The sequence below is a fragment of the Colias eurytheme genome, chromosome 27, assembly GCF_061535395.1.
Source record: "Colias eurytheme isolate Ceu_HAF_F1 chromosome 27, ilColEury1 Martin Lab GWU primary, whole genome shotgun sequence".
In the NCBI taxonomy this organism is placed as follows: Eukaryota; Metazoa; Arthropoda; class Insecta; order Lepidoptera; family Pieridae; genus Colias; species Colias eurytheme.
This window is the reverse complement of record NC_143006.1, coordinates 3730919-3755949: the sequence shown is the minus strand read 5'-3', so window position 1 is coordinate 3755949 and position 25031 is coordinate 3730919. Positions and strand designations below refer to the sequence as shown.

At 32.0% G+C, this 25031-nt stretch overlaps 1 protein-coding gene across 1 annotated transcript in view; it reads left to right on the top strand.

Moving 5' to 3' along the window:
* LOC149896826 (irregular chiasm C-roughest protein-like) overlaps window positions 1-25031 on the top strand; it is an 82412-nt gene that overhangs the window by 15457 nt on the left and 41924 nt on the right. The window contains exons 2-7 of the mRNA XM_090117174.1: window positions 7881-8182; window positions 13170-13320; window positions 14849-14929; window positions 23196-23347; window positions 24004-24095; window positions 24642-24750. Coding sequence (XP_089973300.1) covers window positions 7946-8182; window positions 13170-13320; window positions 14849-14929; window positions 23196-23347; window positions 24004-24095; window positions 24642-24750 — 822 coding nt within the window. The 5' untranslated portion in view covers window positions 7881-7945. The remainder of the gene's footprint in view (window positions 1-7880; window positions 8183-13169; window positions 13321-14848; window positions 14930-23195; window positions 23348-24003; window positions 24096-24641; window positions 24751-25031) is intronic.

The window sequence follows — 25031 nt, the reverse complement described above, 5'->3', positions numbered from 1 at the left end:
ACCTAATTACAACATAGTGGACATAAAAACTGGTCGCTTCATCCGCTAAATTTTGAATTCCTATAGAGCTATCAATCCATATGTTTTCTACTAAATTGTAGGTCCAGACAAATTGGTTGATAATCTCCAACCAAAAGAAGTAGACCTATAAATTATCTCATAGCTTTTCTATGGGGATCGAAGTTATTTTATTTTGTCGTATGTGATAGGGACTTGTTGGTAAGACCTTGCTGTAGATATAAGTGTAAGGCGAAGAGGGGTCACGTTTAAATGGTCAATGTGTTGTGGGAACTTTTTCTATCGGGTCAATCAACTGCGGTGCGAGAGAGACGACCTTATCAATTATTATCAGCGACGCATTAATCTGTATACAGCATGCTCTGAAAAATAGTTTTATAATGTTATAGTTGATTTTTTTAACAACCGTTTTACTATATTTTTAATGTTAAGAAAATTCTGGTTTTGGTTTCAATATATCGGAATGTGTTGTAATAAGTACAAAGATACAAAATGGTTATTATTTAAACCAATAATAAATAACAGTTATATGCAATAATACAATTGTATTCTTTGATCTCGAAGCTTCGAATTACTTACCTAATTACAGACGTACAGACTAACTATGTAACTATTAAAATTCGTCGATAAATATCATTTTAAAGCCTTCCGTTGAAAGTCTTAAAAAATTATTGCGTTTGATAATAAATAACCTAAATAAACATAATATGTAAATTAAACAAATGTCAACCTCATTTATCGATATTTAAACATAAAATCAATTACGTTTAAATCGGATGGTTATTTCGATAAGTGAACTTATTAATATGCAGTTAAAACCGGTTTTGGAGCAATCACGATTCTTGAACATCCTGTATAGTTGAAACGGTATACATCCGTTCCACCTGCTTTCGGTATATCGTGATTGAAATTGTTCAATCTTGTATGTTTGTAGTTGTTTTTTAATAATTGTGTTTGTATAATAATTTGCCCGCGGGTTTGGTGGTGATGGAAGATAATTTGTTGTTTGTCTATTTTTATTGTGGGTGTGAAAAAATTATGCGTAACAAATATTATAAACTTTTTCCAAAGTATACAGGCTGTATCACTTTTACTAGTTTTTCGCCTGTGCTTGTTTCCCTACATTCTTTCTACTTTCCAGCTTTTTCCTAACTTAAAAATAGTTTTCCTCCGCCTCTTATCATATTATTATATGTATATAGATATTTATGTTAAATATACATAAATATCTATATATTAGACATTTTCTCCCTTACATTTGTTCTAAAATCTATTATTAATCATGTGTATTATGATGCGATATGAAAAAATACTACAATTGTTTACAACTAAAATAATATCGTCCTATTTACTTACTTTTACATAATTCGACATGCAGACTATTCAAAATGACCTAACCTATAGACAACTTTGTTATTATAATTCACTGCACACGATAAAATTTAATCCGACAAGACAAAGCTGGGATCTTATTTATTCTAAATTTAATGGGACGCGCTCCATATAAATCTCTGGGAGATCACCACCTGCTTCTATGGTATGCAGTTGTTATTTTAGTTGTTGTTATTTTGTATGGTATAAGTTATAAGATATTTAGATTATGCGCACTAGCTTCAGCCCGCGGATTCGCGTGGTAAGTGGATAAAAAGTAGCCTATGTGCTAAAATTTCATATTATATAGATCAGCTCAACTGTTTTTGAGTGAAAGAGTAAGAAACAACTATATATTCTCGCAAACTTTCATATTTATGATTTTTATATGCCAATATAATAATTCAGGGTCTTTTTGCGTAAAAAAGTAACGAACATATTCTATCGATCTATTTATTTTTAAAACATTATTGTTCAAAGTACCTATACGTTTATAATAGCTGTTGCGAATTTCCTGTACTAGTCCTTTCCTTTATTAAGCACTAAATTTCCGCCCGCGGCTTCGCCCGCGTTTTCAAAGGAAAACCCGCATAGTTCCCGTTCCTGTGGGATTTCCGGGATAAAACCTATCCTATGTGTTAATCCAAGTTACCCTCTATATGTGTGCTAAAATTCCATTGTAATCGGTTCAGTAGTATTTGCGTGAAAGAGTAACAAACACACACACATCCTCACAAACTTTCGCATTTATAATATTAGTAGGATTTACAATCCTTAATTCATCGCATACCTTTAAGTGAAATGTCAAATATATATGTGATTCAAATCTGGATTTAACAAATATTCATGTCATACATAACAGTATTAACAGTATATAACTTAAAATTGTATTGTCAAGTACTGTACGCGCTTAATTTATAACTTAAACCATAAATAATTTTTACTCAGCTTCACTATGAATTATTAACTTGAGTTTAGATTTTCATAAGAGTAATACACGCGCTTGAGTATAAGATAATATCTTACAAGAATTAACATCCATTTTAAATTATAATATTTTGTAAACACGATACAGATTCAAAATAAAGATAGTTGTCTCTGACATTGGACATTTTTTTACGTCTTTCTTTTAACTGATTATTTTAATCATACAATGTAATCATAGTATTACAATCTGTCTCTTGTTTTGTTTGTTGTTTATTTATATTTTACATGCATTGATTCAGGTGTCGACTGTCGTAAATATTTAGTTGAATTACAAAAAAAAAATACAAAGTAGTTATATACATTGCAATAAAAAATACCTTAATTACATAAATATCTTTTATTAGCTTTACCCACGCTTTTACCCGCATTGATCCGCTCATTAGCGAGATGATAGCCTTTCTCGATATAGGCTACCTAACACCGAAATAATTTTTCAAATCGGACCAGTACTTCCTGAGATAAGTGCGTTCAAACAAACAAACTTCTTCAGCTTTAAAATAATGGTATAGATTACAATTTATTATGTATAACGTTTGCGTTTATTTACTGCAGTTTCAATAATCAAACTCACGACTCTCTAGAAATGTGATATGAAGTAAATTCCAGGAATCGTAATAAAATAAATAATTTACGTACAAATTTTCTATGAAAATTAAAAATTAAGTTAATTTCGAATAGTGCTGAAGAAGATTTATCTGTTGGATCCTAGCCAGATGTTAAATTATTCGAATATAGTTCGTAATGCTATGAATTCGCAGAATGCATTTTCGTATATCAAGGTATAACTGAGTGAGAAAATATTAATTATATTGTATTTATGGGATGAGTTATATAGAACTGTTTTATTGTAAGCTAATTATTTCCCTAGACGTGTCTGTTTGTTCGTTTTAATTTATAGTTATTTCTTTTTCTTTTCACGTAGAAAATAGGTTTTTTAGACAATTCATTGTGTTTCAATCGTTATGAATAACTTCTCTTTATTGTACATATAAATAGAAACATGTATTGTCTAACTACTTCGAAGGGAATAATAATAAGTAATAAAGTTTATTTATACATTAAATTACAATATTGCGACAATAACCCTAAATTACTATCACATTTGAAACCTTATAACAAAAATACCGTTAAATATTTAAGAGCCAACTAATGCTTAATAGAAAAGTTAAAATGTACGACAGTTTAACGGCTCATTAAATAATTTAAATGTAAATTTATCGAATCAAGTTGTAAACTTTAAAACTCGGTCGCTGTAAAGTGCTCTACATAAGGGTGCACTCACACACATCAGTCACCGTCAAGTCACCGATGACTGATCGGTGACGGTTTGTGTACGTATCCACAAACACCAGTCACCGTCATGTTGTCCGTCAGTCACGTCGCCGGTTTGACTGAATCATTGAACACATACATCAGGTTAGTCAGTGATTAGACGTGTGTCACGCTAGAGAACATGTAGCAATTGACGGTAGCACGACGCTGACTGAACTGAGACGTGACGGCACCGGGTGAGTGGGGATAAAAGTATGATACATGTATGGAAAGATTATTTGACGTGCCTGACCGGGGACGTCACTGATAGATTTCGTGCCGGCGACTGTCGTGTGGGAACAGAGTCATACTAGAACTATTGATACATATTTTTTTTTAATCCTGTCCGGTGACGTGCCGTGACGGTGACTGATGTGTGTGAGTGCACCCTAAGTAAGAGGCTTCACTATTTAATGTGACCACATTTGTCGTACTGCTTAGTGCAGGGACGTACTTGCTAATTTATTTTTCGTATTAAATATGAATTAAATTAATAATTATAATGGCATTATGTTGATATTTTTGTAGAGTTACAGTTCAAATCGCTTGGTTTTTAAGTTAATTTGGTTAAAATTTAGTTTTATGTATAGCCATCATGCTCTTTAAAAACAATAGATGTACACTATAGGATGAATTAAAATTAGTCTTTCACTGCGTGTTACCAAAAGAACATTATGGCGATATAATGAACTGCTTATAAACAGTAACAGGTGGATTTCTCGTTACGCAATTTACTCGACCTTCACAAAATATTATAACAGTTCATAATATTATAAAAAACACTATTAAAAACTTTCAATCAATTTCATATACTCGTACTTTACCTCAACTGCTGTGGTCTTTGGCATTATTTTCTTCAACTTTTTTGTAACCAATTAAATAAATAAAATTTAGAATCCGTCCCTGTCCCAACTCTCTACAGATACTTGAAAAAAGTCTTGCAGCCACATAAAGATCGCTTCCGTGTAGTAACGAGTGAATTTCTTTACGATCGTATATTTCCCTCCGTAAATGTAAGTTTCAAATTCATTTTTACTGTTGTGACTTAATAGTTTCATTATTTAGGAGAATATATTATTGTGCGGAAACGGACATGATGAAATGTAGACATTCAGAAATTTTCTATAGGTAGGAAGGTTTTGGTTTAATGTTATTATTCAGTGCCTACAAAACAATACAATTAAAGATAAGGGTCAACTTCCAGATGTGTTTTGAATAATGTATGAAAAGGTACTCGAGTAAGTTTTAAATCAATTATGAGCAAATATTGCGACTGGCTCAAATTATTATTAGCAGCCTATTACTCATCCTTTCGGATAGAGAGACGTCTATATATTTAAGATAATCTCCAAAACAACTCGCCTAATCATTTTAATACAGCTTAACCAAAAAAATATTTGTTATCTTTAAATGCAAACCAAACAAAATCTGCTTTTCGCATCTACCTACTTAAATCATTGTTATACTTACGTAAGTTTGCGTCCAGTAGTCTTATTATTTCTAAGTTCAATTTAATTCTTTCATCTTACAACCTCGGATTAAAACTTCATAGTCCTCTTGTAAAATTTAATTTTCTTGTTAAATATTAAACTATGAATTTCTCTCACAGTGAATATTACACTCAATGCGCTTCAAGTTTGCAAGAATTTCGCTAAATTGGCAGCCCCTATATTATACACACGGATTTCAGGTTAAGAAAGCATAATACACAATAATTTATTTATTTATTTGATAATAATAAAATCGTATGAAAGTATTACCCCAAGTGGTGATTAATATAAATTATGTTTCATTGTAAACAATTTAATTTTGCACAAATAAATCTTCATACTTTAAAAAGAAGAAAAAGATAACATGTAGATTTCCATTCAATCAAAGGAGTGTTATTATTTCATTTATTAAAATGATAATATTATGCATGAGTTTTTACACCTGTAAATCCTTGATTTATATTATAAAACTAGCAAACCGGGCGAACTCCGTTTCGCCACCAGAGACACCTTTTCTTTGCTATTAACCTCACGGAGCCCGAGACCTTTCCAACGAATGCAAAATCGTGGAAATCGGTTCGTGCGTTCTGGAGTTATAGCGTCAGGAAGGAAAACCCGACTTATTTTTATATAGTAGATATTTAAGTAGGCAAAAACTATACATCTTTGGTTTTTTTTTTTAATTATAACGACTATTTTATTATATTTTTAGTCTCCTTTGTTCGCCAACCGTTCAAACAGTGAGTTGAACGAATTAAGGTCTACAATTTAGTATTTTACATTATCTTTTCCAATGCTAGACGGCGATAACTACTAGTTTCACTGTTTTATCTTGAAATCTTAAGGATTTGTTATCCACTTAAATATAACTAGCTCGTTTTACATAATTTTACGGTGTTAAGGAATATGTATTTTAGACAATTATGTAATGAATTTATGGCGCAATAGGGCAGATATAAGATCACGCAGCATAATATGAACATAGTGTATCAATGATATTTATTATTTAATAATTTTGATAAAAAACTAAAGATTTCAATGAGATATCTATACTAATATTATAAAGAGGAAAGGTTTGTATGTATGTATGTATGGTTTTCACGCATAAACTACTGGACCGATTTTGATGAAATTTGGCACAGACAATCCTTAGAACCTGAGAAAGAGCATAGGCTACCTTTTATTGCGAAATATGTACCACGGGCGAAGCCTGGGCGGACCGCTAGTAGATACTAAGAATACTATAAGTAAATAGGTTGATACGTATTCTGTAAGAAAATTGTTGAAACTTTCCGAGAAATTCACTTTGATACGTTGCTAACCCAATCTCCAGTATATCTTATAGGCTTTTGCGTAAGGTTTCAGCCATAGTCTTTCTCTATGATTGAAGTTACTGCAAGCCACAGAAATCGAACAACTCCGTGAAAGATATTCTATACTAAAATCCATTTATTCCGCAGTGGTTCGTCTCTTACGCATTTTGTTCCTTTCATATCACTTTGATAGAATATATGCAGATGTTTTATATGTTTTGTATTAAAGCAAAATTCTAAATGTATGCATGTGGACGGTTGGAAAAAGTAAATTTAGTTGTCATTCAATGAACGCGCTAGTCATTCAGTTTAATAGCAGATTCAACCAGATGACGGCGACATATTATATCTATAGGCTAATTTTATAAAGCTGAAGTTTGTTTGTTTGAACGCGCTTATCTCAGGAACTAGGTACTGGTCCCATTTGAAAAATTCTTTCGGTGTTAGTTAGATAGCCCATTTATCGACTGAAGGCTATATATCATTACGCTAAGACAAACAGGAGTGGAGCCCCGCGGGTGAAACCACGAAGCGCAGGTTGTATTCGCGGACCTACTCAACCAATATGAATGCTTAACAGCGATTAGACAGTCGAACCAATACTTCTAAATCTCGTTAAACAGAAGATAATAATCGACATTAGACTCTAGTTTAAACAATCGCATTAAAACCATACCCAATCTTTAAATCAATAATGAAATCCCGAACTCCAGACCGAATTTATATGCATTGCAATTATACGCAAACGAATCAAATCTAATCGAACTATTATTCGAGTCCGAATTGGTTATATGCCCTCAATGAATCGAGTCTATTCATGACTAATACATACTAATGCGTTTGCGGTATATAATGTTTGGTAAAATCTTGCGACATGAGATTCCAATTAGAACTTTATGAATAAATAATGAAGGTTTCAATTAGCTTGTCGTGTAACGTATTTAATTAAATATGTAAGAGCGAAAAATGGTTTGCAATTAAATACCACACTTTTACTAGGGTAAAATTGTAAGGTTGTTTTTTGAGATTATTATAAAGCATACAATATTTTTGACGAAATATTATAGGCGTCTTATACAATTTTTTTTAAGAGAAACTTCTTTCCGTTCCGTAAGGCCCGTTGAGAGTAAAATTTCAAGGTCGTCATGGCAATCTCACGTCATGACGCCTTACTCCATGGAGTAAGGCGACGATTTTGGTATCTTTGAATCTTGCCAAAGAAGTTTCACTTCTAACACGAGTGCTCGCACACACGCTCTTTTTTAGTTTCGTAGAGTTTATATTAAGGTTTTCATATTCCAGATTGATATTATTTGTATTGTGTATTTAGGTAAAAGCTTGCTGTTAAAGTCCAGGAATTGTATTAATTCATTTTTCCTTTTTGTTTCAGATAACGTTACTCAAAGAGTGAAAAGTTAAACATATGGCTCCACATTTTCAATACATAAAAACAAAATGGAAGATAACATAAAGCTGCATAGTGTAATGAAGGAACCACATAACCGTAATACAGAGAAATCCATGTACAATACGAGGACAAAGGTTACGAGTAGATGTGCGAATACATTGTTCATTTTGTTAAGGACAGTTATAAGTTCGATAGTAGTGAGCAAGCAATGGATGGTGTGTTTATTTTTAATTACATGTGTGAGTGCAAAGGAACAGAAGTTTGCTTTGGAGCCGCAGGATCAGGTATGGCAACTTTATATAGTACTAGTCACTTACCCTTACTTTGCCTATTTTGAACTGAAGTAAATAGTATCGTTTCTATTAACTATGCATGTGTCAAATTTCATCAAAATTTATCAAATCTATACTAATATTATACAGCTGAAAAGTTTGTTAGTTTCTTTGTTTGCTTGAACACGCTAATCTTAGGAACCACCACTTCCATTTATCGAGGAAGGCTATAAGGCAATTATATCATTACACTAAGACCAATAGGAGCGGAGCAATGCGGGTAAAAACGCGTGGCACAGCTAGCTTATGATATTAATATTACGTTAAAATAGCATGTAGGTATTAATAATAAACTAAGTTACAACACTAATAATTACTTAAATTTTCAACGACGTCGAGTTCCAAACTAAATATCTGAGCTTAGGTTGCTAAACTAAACTTCTGACAAAGTTTCTATAGCTCTACGAAGGTTTTTTTTATTCAATCCATATTTACATCGAATTATTACTTAACAAGCTTACCACCCGCTTTGTCTAAAACCTAATAAATTATATACTAAAACCTTCCTCTTGAATCACTCTATCTATTAAAAAAAACCGCATCAAAATCCGTTGTGTAGTTTTAAAGATTTAAGCATACAAAGGGACATAGGGACATAGGGACAGAGAAAGCGACTTTGTTTTATATACTATGTAGTGATTACAATGTCTCAGTTTCATAGAAAATTATAAAATTTTCCATCCTAGACTGATTCATTTTCTACGGCTGCTACGCTACGCAAGACTTTACATACTTACCTAACCATTACTAACCTTACCGTATTCATTTTCTTCAAATTTTCTTATTGGAAGATATATTCCCTATTATTTGCCTATTCTTGGGTGTCAATTCTACTAATAACAATAATTCATTTATGATTCATTCTTTCACCATTTCGGTCGTTAAAAGCGAAAAGACGAAAGACATAATATATCAATTTATAAATTTTACGTCAATATACATACTTAATAAATGTAGTGTAAACAAAAAGAAAAAATCTTTCCCGTCTCTAAACAGTCTCTTTTTACAAAACATCTCTTCCAAATAAGTACATTATACATTCATTTTGGTAATTTTCCAATGTAACAATCCATGGCTGGTTCAATAGAAGCCAGCTTAACGATCTCTATATTAACCCTAGAACCGTACCCTGGGGTACAAATGAAAAAAAATTCAGAAAATCTTCTATATCTTTTTTTCTAAACAACGGTTTCTTTTGCGCGTTCGTGTATTTGTCGGGGATGAGGAGACACGTAGATACCGTATTCGATCAGTGGTCAAGCTATTGAGAACACGTCGTACGAACCTGTCGGGGTACTCCAGTACCCCTGGGTACTACGAACGTAAGTATTATATGGTTCATTTATTTTATTTTTTCGCCTTTTGGTCGTTTTATTTTATATTTTTTATTGATAAATTTAATGTACAATTATAAGTTTACTTTACATTCATGTTATATACATACTGTTATTGTTAAATAGTGTATTAATTTGTATTTTCAACAAATTTATGATTTGCTGCATGATTTGAATACCTGAGTTATTCATTTTATTTTTTTGATGGCAAATGATGGATGAATTTTGATTTTTTGTGGGAGGTGGAATAACAAGAAGAGCTGGTACTTGGTGAGGCATCAAAATATGAACCTGACGAAAAATTTTAAATTTTTTATTATAAAAAACTTCACCTAGAAGAACGATTTCAGTACATAACTTTGCCAATGTCTCTACAAATAAGTAATGGAGATATTTTAGGACAACAATAACCAATAACTGCAGGGACCACTGCTGTTTCAAAGTCTGAGATGTAACTGTGAATATCCACGTTAAAATTCCGTCAGTCCCGCACACAGTGCAGGAAGTGAAAACTTTTAATACATTTTTATCACCAACGTAAAGTGTGTGTAAATTGTAGAAAAAATATAAAAATACCATGATAAATTAAATTATTAGGACCTAAATGAATGTTAAGATGACCTTAATAAGTCAACATTTAATAAAAGTTAATAATCTTTTTGTAATCTTGTTTTTTTCATTGGGGTACACTTGTACCCCTGGGTACCGTTAATGAAATTTTAATATGGGTACGGTTCTAGGGTTAAGACGTCAATGTAATGAATACAGATGAATGTAAACGAAAGTCCCTATTTGATTACCCATCGTCATTTCACCAATAAATTTCCCTGAAATTCCCTCAGAGTACAATTATTCTGGACCGCTATTTGAGACGACCAATTATTTTATTTGCAGGTAAACGCTTTTGTTAGAGTTTACGGGTATTTTTTGTGAAATTGATGCTTTTCATGGATTCTTGTTGTGATCCATCACAAGGTTATTTTTTGTGTTGTGAAAATATATGTTGATAATTTTGTATTTATAAACCAATTAGTTTAAATAACTCGTTCAAAGAATAATCTAAGCAGGTTGATGTAATTAAAGAAATACATTTTTTGCAATAATTATCCCTCTATCTGTGCTATAAGATGTTGCTTCGTACCGAATTTCAGAGAACCATCAAATCAAAATATTTTATCCTTGTTTCCTCTGTTAGCTACCACAATCGAGAGTTTCGTACATGAAATTATTGGGCATCTCATCAAAATAAAGCTTCTCACGGAAAATTAGCTTGATAGTAATCACTTGCAAAAATGGGCGATGGATCCCGGACTATGATTCAAGAGGAAGGTTTTATATATAATTTATTAGATTTTAGACAAAGCGGGCGAAGCCGCGGGCGGTAAGCTAGTATTTTGATAAAAATATGACAATACAAACAGGACAATTTAAATATCCATTAACTTCATTTGTATGTATGAGATATGAGTAATAGAATAAAGAAAATAGCTCAATAACAAATGAAATATACACATTTTTTCATTTCATTCTGTATATCATCAATATTGATCATTGATATTATCATACATTGATTGCTTTTATCAATATAAATATATCATTCGTAATAACGATTCAATACAAAATAGGAATATTGTAATACTAGCTGTGTTGCGCGGTTTCACCCGCGGGAAAAAATATTTAGTTCATGTAAGGTTCATGTGGTATTCTGATGATAACCTGTATGTACGACAAACAAAGTCGCTGTCTGTCCGTTACCTTGTATGCGTCAATCTTTAAAAGTATGCGCCGGATTTTGTAGCGGTTTTTTAATGGATGTAGTGTTTCTTGAGAAAGGTTTTCGTATAATATTTTAAGTTTTCTACGAAGCGGGCGAAGCCGCGCGCGAAATGTAGCCTATATTACTGTAAAATCTAATCCATCCATCCAGTACTTTTTTCGTGAAAGAGTAACAACCATACATGCATCCATAAAACGTCTCACAAGCTTTCGCATTTATAATATTATTACTCTGATCGCTGCGGGGTAAGGAATTTTTAATATCCGCTATTTAGGTATATGTAAGTAATATGCATCAAAGTATTGAAGTTACATGAAAATCCTGCCAAGTATTATTTCGAAAGTTTGATTTATGTAACGAAATTTGCTAAATTTCCTAAATTAATATTCGCAGGTCCGAAACTTTGATTTTTGGGACGTCCTGCGGGACCCGTGATTTATTTATTAGCCCTTGGACCTTTAGAATCTAGTTAACTAATTGCGAATTTGTAGATTTATCCTCGTGAGTAAAGTTTTGTTGGTAACGGTAATCCCGGGGTATGTTACGACGGTGAAAAATTATTTATATTTTATTTAATAGGTACTTATACTTAATTATTAATTTAGTAAAGCATTTCATTGTACGTACTACCAAGTACCAACCATAGTAGATGTAGAAGTGATTGGAAGTGATGACGATCGATTACCATGGATCATAGATTACTTTGATAGTACCTACCTCTATGTTATTGAATATACCAAATCTACTAAACGTATGGCTGTCATTATATCAATGATGATAATACAATAATGCAAATAGTTGATATTTATTAACTTATTACTGAACTAGCTTTCCGCCTGCGGCTTCGCCCGCGTTTTAAAAAAAAAACCCGCATAGTTCCCGTTCCCGTGGGATTTCCGGGATAAAACCTAGCCTATGTCACTCAGAAATGATGTAGCTTTCCAACAGTGAAAGAATTTTTCAAATCTGCCAAGTAGTTTCGGAGCCTATTCAATTCATACAAACAAACAAACAAACAAAAAATCAAACCTTTCCTCTTTATAATATTTGTATAGATAATAATTATGTTGCTTTTTATCCTTTCTGTTTTTCTAATCAACCATTAAAGGAGTGAAAAAGCGAATGATAGTTTTGCCTGTTCTTTCAAATCGTGTAGCACATGTTAAGGCCTAAATAGGGGCTAGCGACCTTGCTAGGTGATTTACAAGGCGGGATCGGGGGACCGGCGCGAATCTACCGTAGAAAAAGTACGTATAAAAATTATTATGGAATTTCATAAACACACTGTAAAAACACTAGAATAATTGACGTTATATTGACGTAGCGTTTTGGTTTAAAGTCCAAAAATCGACCTCAGTTCATGATTTTTTTCCAAAAAACCTGATTGTAAAATAAACAAATTAAAACAACCTTGCCATTTATCATATTCGAAACTTTAATATACATTTTTTTAGATATGTTCATTAAGAATCTAAGAAGAAAAACGGTTATAACTAGAGTTAATTTTCGGTATTAAAAGGGAATTCTACCCGATTCAGGTCTTAATACGAATATTTGTACATGTTTCTATATGGAAAGAAATACATTTTTAACAGCTTCACCTGTATGCTTGTATGTAAACTACCGTTGACTGGATTTTGACCTGCTTTGAATGGAAAACTTGCTCAATAATTGTAAACATATTATGTAATCGGTGGCCATACAATAATTTTTGAGTTCTGTTTTTATTCAAGTTATGTTTAGGTATTATTTTTACCCTTATGGGGCTCGTGTCCAAGTAGTTTGAACGTATATAGGCTGATGATGATGATATTTTTTTTTAACACAGAGTGCAGTAGTGGGGTCGCGCGTGATCCTGCCATGCCGCGTCGTTAACAAAGTCGGTCAGCTGCAATGGACGAAAGATGACTTCGGGCTCGGTACACATAGACACCTATCTGGATATGAGCGTTATAAAATGGTCGGGAGTGATGAAGAAGGTAAGAAATTGCCTATTACTTACTTAATATTATAACTTGCTCAAAGAAAATTGCTATGTGTATGTTCTAATACGACAAAAGGAAGCATATTGTCTGCAAAAACTTTCTCCAATAATAAAAATCGTATCATAAAATTATTTCATTGCAACATGAAAGAAAGACACATATAAACAAATACGCTTTGGAAATTGTTATATTTTAACTTTGAAATTTAGTTTTGATATAGTTAATAATCTGCAAAAATAAATATCTATCTTGAAATGTATGAGTATTCATGTACTTAGTTGAAATAAAAACATCAAATACTTTTGATAATGTGGAGTTTTATTTCTTAACGACTTATACAATATGACATGGCAGTAAATAAAAATATTATCATGTAAAAAGCTATATTGTTAGTCAATATCCTATTTTAAGTCAGAACGAGCATAATTTTTCTACTTATTTTATTTTTAATATCCATATGGCAACCCTAGCATCCTCGTAAGTTAAATATTTGTACACGTTTCGAATATGTAGATCAAATTACGAAATGGGTCAATACTGCCAGCGGTTAAAATCATTTTAGGATGCAGCTGCCTTTAGTTAATTATTAGGAACCAATGCTTATTTTCCTAATAGAAATACAAACCATGAATAAGTAGTTTTTTTTCATTTTAAAGTGATTATGTAACACACTATTGTGTTGTTTTACTACTTGTATATTTAATCATCGCAATTTTTATAACATCTCTGTCTGTGCCCATGCTCGGTATAAATTGTTCAAAATTGCCTAGTTAAAAAATAGAATATATTGTTATACTAACTGTCCACCCGCGGCTTCGTCCGCTTTGTCTAAAACCTGATAAATTATATACTATCTTCCTCTTGAATCACTCTATAATATACCTATTAAAAAAAAACGCATCAATTCCGTTGCATAGTTCCAAAGAATTAAGCTTACATAATGTAGTAGGTAATATTAACTACATAATATTACATAATATTAAGATGATACTTATGTACTACGTATGTCGTTGTTTTCATACTACAATGCCGATTTGTCGAATGTGTTTCATGACGATACGTGCAGTGGAACGTTGTTTAGTTTGTATAATAGGAACACAATTACTGTTAGTAATATCACAGAGACTAATATTCTTGAATCGACAAATGTTTGAATATAACTAGCGAAGCGCCCTAGCTCTACACGAGTGCATGTATCATATTGAATACATAATATAAACCTTTCTCTTAAATCACAAAAAACCTGCATCAAGATTTGTTTAGTACCTCGTTTTAAAGATACGGACGGACAGCGGGAAGCGAATTCACTACATATTATAAGTCATTCTGTCTATGTCTTTATTTATGCTTAAATCTTTAAAACTACGAAATGGATTTTGATGCGGTTTTGTTTAATAGATAGTGTGATTGAAGAGAAAGGTTTTTAGTAATAATTTATTCGGTTTTAGAAAGCCGTCGATGCCGCGGGCTGAAATCTAGTTGTTTTATAATATGTAGTGATGATAATAATATATTGTTTCAGGAGATTATTCATTGGATATTAGAGATGTGCTGTTGGATGATGACGCCATGTACCAGTGTCAAGTGAGCACCGGCCCTAAAGGTAACTTCTATGTGTATATAATTTTGTATGCGAAGGTTTTAGAACGAACGGAATATTTTTTATTTTTAAATATTACCTGAAAACTCAGATAATGACTTACGCACATGGTGTTGTATCTAGTTCAAATGGTCGTTGAAAATATTTAAAAACATTTAAAAATATTATAATATGTTTATTAGCTATGCACCGCGAATTTACTTGCACTTTTACAAGTTCAATGCGCCAAAAAGCCTACTTGTAATACCTAGTCTCCATAATAAATTAAGAACAGTATCTTGTTTATTTATTTAAAATCTTTATTGCATACAAATTTTAATAAAAACAAGATATTTTATGTTAAGAGCGGCTTTAATGCTTACAAGCAATTTCTTCAAAGCAACGGGTGTAAGTGAGACGAAGTTGTAAGTATTTAGGTATTCAAACCTACATTAACACTTTTTTCTACTGTATCAATACAGAACCATATTTAATATTATAGCACAGTTCCTATAAATCCAATACAATGACTCGCGTCGATACGTTCAGTTATAAATAAGAAAAATTGCCATTTACGACTTACGTGAGAAACTTGGTAACTGGATAATTTTGTATATTGCAATATATGGATGGTATATACTGGTAGCAATGCTTCGTCTTTATTGTTATTATTTACTAGCTGTGCCCCGCGGTTTTACCCGCAGTGCTCCGCTGATCTTAGCGTGATGATATATTATAGCCTAATAGTCTTCCTCGATAAATGGGCTGTCTAACACCGAAATAATTTTTCAAATCGGACCAGTAGTTCCAGAGATTAGCGCGTTCAAACAAACTAACTTTTCAGCTTTATAATATTACTAGCTGCGCTCCGCGACTTTACCAGCAGTGCTCCGCTCATATTGGTCTTAGCGTGATGATATATAGCCTAATAGTATTCCTCGATAAATGGGCTATCTAACACCGAAATAATTTTTCAAATCGGACCAGTAGTTCCTGAGATTAGCGCGTTCAAACAAACTAACTTTTCAGCTTTATAATATTACTAGCTGCGCTCCGCGACTTTACCAGCAGTGCTCCGCTCATATTGGTCTTAGCGTGATGATATATAGCCTAATAGTATTCCTCGATAAATGGGCTATCTAACACCGAAATAATTTTTCAAATCGGACCAGTAGTTCCTGAGATTAGCGCGTTCAAACAAACAAACAAAGAAACAAACTCTTCAGCTTTATAATATTAGTATAGATAGTAGGTATAGATTAGTTTAGATATAGGGAAAATTTTTTGGTGGCTTTAAACTTTGATAGCTTTTAAATTCAAAAAACTGTTAAAGCAAGACATGTTTTGATTGATTTGAAAATTGAAATATTAATTAAATTATTATTTTAATGATTGTGTTGAAGTTGTTCTTGATTTGACCTCTGTTATATCAATATAACTAACTGTTTTTTAGGTATATAATATTTATTACTTACTCTTTGTATGCAATTATTAACAGAATAGTCTGTATAAATCGTTCTTTGGAGTTTGACACAAAGATATACCGTCTGAAATAAGCGCATACTTTTTATTCATAGAAATTTTAGAGTGCCCATGGGATGTCTACATACTTTCTTTTGATGAAACTAGTTTGTAATATTCACTGTTTTTAATATAATCATAATTTAAAAAGTATAGAGAAGGGAAATATGATAAAAAATATAATTAATATATTTTGCTATACGGTAGGGGCGCGAAAATTAGTGAAAATGGCTGAATGTATGTATGTTAGTCTTACACGCAAAAACTGTGCATCGTATCAGTTTTAAATCTGACACTTTATGAGATAGTGATAACTGATAAATATAAAATATATCGTTGTAGTCATTCGATAAAATATATAGTCATTCAATGAACGGGTTAGTCATTCAATCAAATAGCAGATTCAACCAAATGACTGCGACGCGATAGCAGCTTTATATTCAAGTACATAGCGAAAACCCGTAGCCTTTACTAGTGTACCTATTTATTTATTTAACTCAAGTGAAACCAGGGTGGCCAGTAATTAATAAAAAAACAAATAAAAAATGCAAACCACGTGTTATGTTATTTAACGCACATGTCACAATGCTGTTTAGGTACGTTTCAAATATAAATATTCAATTTTTAGAGCTTCCGTTATTTTTTTGTTGTTCCCGCTAAAAATGTTTGGACACATGTAAACGATTCTGCATTCTGCAAAAAATAATATGTTTGTCTAGTATTTTGAAATGGGTTGTGAAATTGAGAGGCTGGTTTTGATTTGTGTGGTCTGTTCTATTTGTGAAGGATAAAACATATATATATATATGTATATATTAGAATAAGGCACTACAAGATTAGACTTTTTCTGGGATTTTTTTTAATATCTAGTGATTTAGAGTTCATTCGCAACAGCTTACACGCATAAAATATTGAAGATTTATTATTTTCGGTATTAACTAAAAAATGGTAAAATATAATAAATATATTACATTTTACATCTAATATAAATTTTCTTTTTAATCTAAAAATTGTTTCATCGTATTACGTTTGCTTGGCTTAAAAAATATTAATATCTCTTGTCCCAGCAAAGTTCGTAATGAAGTTACCCTGTTCACAATTTTGCTAAAGAAAATTAAACTTTGCAGAATTGACTTAAAGTTGTTTATTGAGTTATTTGTCCCGGAATGCCTTTGTTCTAATTTGTAGGATGACAAGCTTTTACATTATAGATGGATTTTTAACCGACATAGAAAAATAATCATGTTTATTTTGTAAACTATGTTATTTTTCTTGCCAATAATGGGTAATAATGTTTAAAATTAATTTCGTCATTTTATTGCTTCGTTGGCATTTTTAAAGATGCACAAAAATAGGAACATAATGTACTCTCATAAATATATCGGTCTTAGTTATGCGTAAATCGATTCCCAATGGTAAATGTAGTGTAACGTAGAACGTCTATCAAAGATAGGTAGTCAGTCTTAACTGTATGAAAATCGTATAGTTCTGGGCAATAATTCCTCTGATTATTTTTCCGACCCAAATATCGACCAATAGAATTGCACCATTCGACGTCACGTGGTACAACCTACATGGTATTATACTGATAATTTTTTGAAAATTTTCTCTGGTCGTTGACGTCAAACTGACAGGTTCAATTCAATTGTGAAATTATTGGCCGACATTTTTAACCTTGACTAAAAACTTGACTCCTTCATTTGTTTGCAACGAACCTATCGGAAAATACCCGATAATTTTGAAGCTCTTGTGGTATTATAAGTGAAAATTCCTAAAATATCGTCTCACATTTAAGTTTAAACAACTTAGTAAGTAATACAATAGCATAGAAAAAATAACGACAAAACATTTGTGAGCTATGGAGATTATCAAAAATTCTAAAAAGTAAAATACAAAGTAACAAGGTAAGGCATATTGAAAGAATACAATGTAAATTATATGCCTTGATACAGTACCTACTCATTTTTAGTACAAAAGTAAAAACTAAAGATACTCGTATGTTGATTTTAGTTATTCTCTTAAATAAGCGAAAACATGGCTAAAACTGAAAAGAATAATTTTATAGGCATTCATCGCAATGCTCGATGTGCTGTTACAATTATTTACGAGTAAATGCTCTACTGTCTATCAGCACCCTAATGTATACGGAACAATTCATATAAATATACTAGCTGCGTCCCGCAGTTTCACCCGCGTGACTCCGCTTCTATTGTTCTTAGCGTGATGATATATAGCCTATAGCCTTGCTCGATAAACGGGCTATCTAACACCGAAAGAATATTTCAAATCGGACCAGTAGTTCCTGAGATTAGCGCCTTCAAACAAACAAACTCTTCAGCTTTATAATATAAAGTATATATTCTACAAATAACATTTTACGACTTCTGCAACTACTTCTAGTAGAAGTTCTTTTTCGTATTAGCCTTGCTGCAGACTTCACACCTAAAGAATCGTATGAAAACGCTCCAACACCCTTGCAAAACAAATGGCCTGGAAGACTTACATTGTTAAAGCCATAGTTACCTCGATTGACTCTTGAATAATTCAAGATGATAACGAGGGGTAAGCTATCTCGTGATATTACGAATCCCCTTTGTGATGTTTGTTTGTATGGCTTCAGAAATTAACGACTTCCGTTACGGGTATATATAGAGGTACATACTATGTAGATATATAGGTTATGCATAACTTTGAAGAGGTATTTTTAAATGTATAGAAATAGCTACAGAGTTTTACCATATATCTATTTTTTACTTCTATTTAGTTTTTGGTTGGGTATGCAATCCTTTACTTACCAAATTATGCATTTTATTATTGAAATCCAACCATAAAATACAAATCAAAATTGTTTATATTCTTAGTTTAAATTCACATCTTCAACAAAAAGGCTCCTAAAATAATACTATTCCAATATACGAATACAGTACAACTTTGAACTTTACTCCTAATACAATAGAGTCTTTATTTACTTGTCTTCATACCAGCTACCAGCCTATTGTCACTATGTAACTATGCCATAAAAACGCAGTGTAAAGAAAGGGCCATTTGAAACGGCCAAAGTACACAAACTTGTAAAATGCAGCGGTTTTGAGCTGTGGTACAAATAAGATGAGTTGCAGTTTTATCTATACTAATATTATAAAGCTTTGTTTGAACGCACTAATTTCAGGAACTACTGGTCTGATTTGAATAATTCTTTCGGTGTTAGATAGCCTATTAATCGAGGAAGGCTATATAAATATATCATCACGCTAAAACCGACAGAAGCGGAGCCACGGGTGAAACTGCGGGGCACAGCTAGTTGCTTATATTTTGTTGTCATAACTTGAATAAAGATATGGAAAAGTAAGAAATATACGAAGAACATTATTATGAATGGAAGGTTATGAAGCGACGAGGTAATCAAAGGGAGAATAATAATTTATTGTAGCTATAGAATATAACTATAGATATGAAGCAGAGTATATACTTACCTATTTAATAATTATTTTGTTCGTATCAATGAGTTACTCATCTATATCACAGATAATAATAGAATACTCTTTATCCTATTTCTATTATACTAAATATTTAGTCAAATACTAGTAAACACATAACATGATTTTTATAACATTAAAAAGAAAATATGTATCCTGAAAAATCTCATAACATGATCCATACCACAGTCCGAATTTACACAAGTCGAAGTTGTTAGTCTGTCACAGCAATTGTTTGTAGCCTACACTTGTTAGGTTTTAGTGTGTCCTAATATAAGCTAGACACTTTATATATACTAAAATAAATCTACTATAGTAGAGCCTTAGAGTTCTATCTACTAGTGGTTTGAAATATACTATGAATATGATTATAATATCACATGCCGTCTTTAGCGTATTATCATTGTGTTTTATCCTACCATCTCTAATCTATAGGTACTAATATTATAAAGCTGAAGAGTTTGTTTGTTTGTTTGAACGCGCTAATCTCAGGAACTACTTTTCCGATTTGAAAAATTATTTCGGTGTTAGATAGTCCATTTATCCAGGAAGGCTATAGGCTATATATCATCACGCTAAGACTGAAAGGAGCGGAGCAATGCGGGTAAAACCGCAAGACACAGCTAGTATGATATAAAATTCTCGTGTCACGATATTTGAAGATTACTACAATGAAACTGCTTGATAGATTAGTATATTTCGATTGTTGCCTTTAAACTAAGTACTTGTACATTGTTTTAACCGGTCATTGACTTTATAAAGTAAGCAGTTAATGAAGAAAATATAAGGCTTCGTTTCTTAGACGAGCTAACTGGATTACAAATGCTCTGATAGACTTGTTATAAAGGTTTTTTACGAGAATTTGTTGTAGACTACAAAGTATTGATGTAGTATACAGTTGAACAAGATGTTGTTCTTAATTGTTATGTATTCCATATTATTGGTATTAACTATTAGTAAATAATGGTAATAAACATGGATGTATGAACGAATTTTATGTAAATGATCCACTTTCAAGGTTTATATGAATTATGGTTTAGTAAAATACGTTACCTAAATGTTTTTAAATCTATTTTGTATATAAAAGAAAGTCGTGTTAGTTACACAACTTATAACTCAAGATCGGCTCAACAGACTTTAATGATTTATAGCTGTTATACTGTAGTGTGAGCTGTACTCCGCGGTTTCACCCGCGTGGCTCCGCTCCTGTTGGTCTTTAGCGTGATGACATATAGCCTATAGTCTTCCTCGATGAATGGGCTAACACCGAAAGAATTTTTCAAATCCGACCAGTAGTTCCTGAGATTAGCACATTCAACAAACAATAAACAAACTCTTCAGCTTTATAATATAATTACCTATAGATTCGTCTCCTCTCGATTAGGATAACTAATAAAATATTGAAACATATAAAATTACGATCTAGACGGAACCGGGGCGAATAGCTAGTGCATGAATAAATTTATTCCTTCAAAGGCGCACTTAGAGAAGCGACCAAATTTCCCGCAAGTTTGAAACTAAAAATTCCTGTCTAGAATTTTGTGGTGGCGCTATTCCCTTTTTGAGGCTGGTCGACTTGTTTATTCAGTTTTTATTACTTTGTTCCTAGTTTTTAGTCAATATTTTTTGTCTTATATATTTAATATTTACCAACTTCTTGTTCGCTTGAATAAAAGAAAAAGAAAACATATATGTTTTCTTTTTCTTTTATTATACTACTACTATATATAGTAATTATTAACAATAGGTGTGTATTTTTTATTAATTAAGCATCAGTCATACTGTTTTAAAACGTTACAGTAAAATACGCTCATTAAAGTAGTCAGAATTGAAAAATTCATATTCGAAAGAGAGAAAAAATAATATATACCTATATCTCTGTAGTAAAATCAAAATTTCAAATGCTCTGCAATCGAGATTAAATTAAATGTGAAACCGCAGGGCATAACTAGTCTAATACATTACTGAGTTACGGAAATGGGAAATTATTTATTATTTATTAATAACGTTATATTGTAATGTTCACAGGATATTACGGTGTCGGTGATATAGAATTAATAATAAGGCAATAATAATGCTAAATGATGGGACCTTACGAATAACAATATATCCTCCACCTATATAAATAGTGTTAGAAATTAAGAAAGAAAGAAGAAAGAAGAAAGAAAGAAAGACTAATCCCTAACTATCTCCAGACACAAATACATACTAATATTATAAATGCGAAAGTAACTCTGTCTGTCTGTCTGTTACTCAATCACGCCTTAACTACTGAACCAATTTGCATGAAATTTGATATAGAGATATTTTGATACCCGAGAAAGGACATAGGATAGGTTTTATCCCGGAAATCCTATGGGAACAGGTTTTTCTTTGAAAACGCGGGCGAAGCCGCGGGCGAAAAGCTAGTATCATATAAAGTCACTCCGTTGTGATATGAAAGTAGGAACGAATATTCATTTCATTAATTCATTTATTAATTTATTCATTATAATTTACATAGTGTTTACATACAATTACAATTTATTACAATACACTTTCGAATTTATAATATTAGTAAGGATTCAATAATGACAATAACAAACCAAAGTAATAAATAACTTATCAATCATGTAGAATTACATCGAAATATTGTTCAATCATTTAGTGATTGTATACCAAACATCACTTAATATTTAAACAAGTACTGACAGGACTATTCCCTAGACGTTTTGATATTCAGAGTGGTTACCATGATGTCGTATAGCAGTATTATATCCAGTGTGCGAAAGTGATGGCGCTAGACGACCTATAGTGCTGTCACTTTCCCACATAATACTGCTTTAAAACATCATGGTACGAGGGCATGAAAACTGATTGAACCCTGTCATCGATTGTGAAACAAGCAGTGTATTAATTCGTCATTCTTGATGATTTACGATGCCAGTTCAGTCCAGGCGTCATTCTCGTTTCGCTTTGAAACGTTTCCTTTGATTCAACAGTTGTAAGCTTTTCACACTGGAAGTAATACTGCTATTAGACGTCATGGTAACCACTGATGTTATTGTGATCGAATTTAGTGTGTCCTATATTTAAGGAGAAACGTTCCTCTGCACATAGTTTAGAATAGTTAATATTGATAAATGTGTTATAAGCTGTACTGGCTACATTTTTAAAAGATGTTATAAAAATGATTAAACGTTCTGGATGCGTAGCGAATTCTTTACCCTATAATATGAGCCAAATAGCTTCTTCTATTTCATAACCCATACAAAGAAACGACAAACAAATTTCAATATAATTAATATCAACAGGTGAAGCAGCAATCCGATCAAGATACGCCCGTCTCACAGTATTAGTGCCACCGGAATCTCCGAAAATACTGAAAGGGCCAGTACTACAAGCGGTCGAAGATAGAGATGTGGATCTTGAGTGCGTGTCAGTTGGTGGCAAACCAGCGGCAGAAGTAAGTTTAGAACATTCTAGAGACTTTAGTAATAGGTCTAATAAAATTCTGAAAGGACAATTGCAACAGGCGATTGAAGATAGAGATGTTGATCTGGAGTGCGTGTCCGTTGGTGGCAAACCAGCTGCGGAAGTGAGTTAGAAGTGCTGGCTTTTCAGCTTTTTATAAAATTGTAATTTATTAATTTGCATGAATTAAACCTTCATGTAAATTATAGCAAGTAATATTAATGAACTTATATAATATACAAAACACAATAAAACACCTGATTGATCGAATTCCTACCCTACAAGATTGAAATGAGTCAAAAAGCTATATTCTACTGTAACATGTTCTAGCAGCAAAAGTTACATACGTATTAATAAAAACACCTGTTTTTTTCTAATGTATTATTTCCTGTATTAGGACAAAAATATACGTTCACGACATGTTCACGACGGTAGGTAAATTTTTATTCCCATCCATAAGCATATTATAACCTCATTAATAGAATTCATTTCATTCATTTCATTCATTTCATTTCATTTCATTTCATTTCATTTCATTTCATTTCATTTCATTTCATTTCGTTTCATTTCATTTCATTTCATTTCATTTCATAGATCTCCATTCTAGGAAATGCTTCAGCTTAGGTGGTAATAGCAATGATATTACAGATAACATGGGTGGATAACGAAGGCAACGTGTTAACGCAAGGAGTGACGTATACAGTGGAAGAAATGTCAGACGGACGACGGTATACTGCAAGGTAATTACGGTAGAGACGTTAGAGTTTAAACTACCTTTGAAGTTCTAATTGAGGTTTGGGCGTTTGGAATAGAAACGTAGATGGGGATATGGCCATTTTGTAACAGCTTTTTCGTGTGATTACTATAAGCGTTATAATGTAAGGCATGAATAATATTAATTATTGGAAATTCTTGGTATAAAAGTTGGTATATAAAGCGTTGAATTTTAATTATTTGGAGAGATTGAAATGCTACATGGAATACAAAAGATGATATTGAAATTATATTTGAATTAAAGCACTAAGTAAATATTATTATGTAATCGGTGACAGGAATATTAAATTAAAATATTGGAATACCTCTATAACTACCTTAACGTTGATTTTACCTTGCATCAGCTGTTCTACTTTCTTAACAATTTTAAAATAATGCTGCAAACACGGCCTAAGTTAGACATTTCATAAAAAAAATTGTTAGCAAGTGCTCTCGCGACCAAAAATTATAATTAAAGGAAGATAATGGTGATTAATACCAATTAATAATACTTACAAATTTAAATTATACAGGTCTATCCTTCGTCTTCGTCCGAGGAAACAACATCACAATCAGACGTTTGTATGCCAAGCGCAGAATACTGCTGACCGCGCGTATAAAGCTGCTACTATCAAACTCAGGGTATGTTATCAGTTTTATTTTCTAATAGAAATTGTGTCTTTTTGTAATGTTGAAATGTTTTTGGTAAGTTTAAAGAACATATTGTGTGTAATGATGATTTGTATGGTAGGTTAACTAAATAAAATTGTTGAATTCTTTGTCTCTGTCTGATCGTTGCGAAAAATGCCTCAATTCAAATTCAAATTCAAGTTCAAATTGTCTTTATTTGCTGAAAGTAGTTACATAGCTGAGGTACACGTTTTATAGGTTCTTAGACATTCTGCTCGTAGTTGAGCATTAAA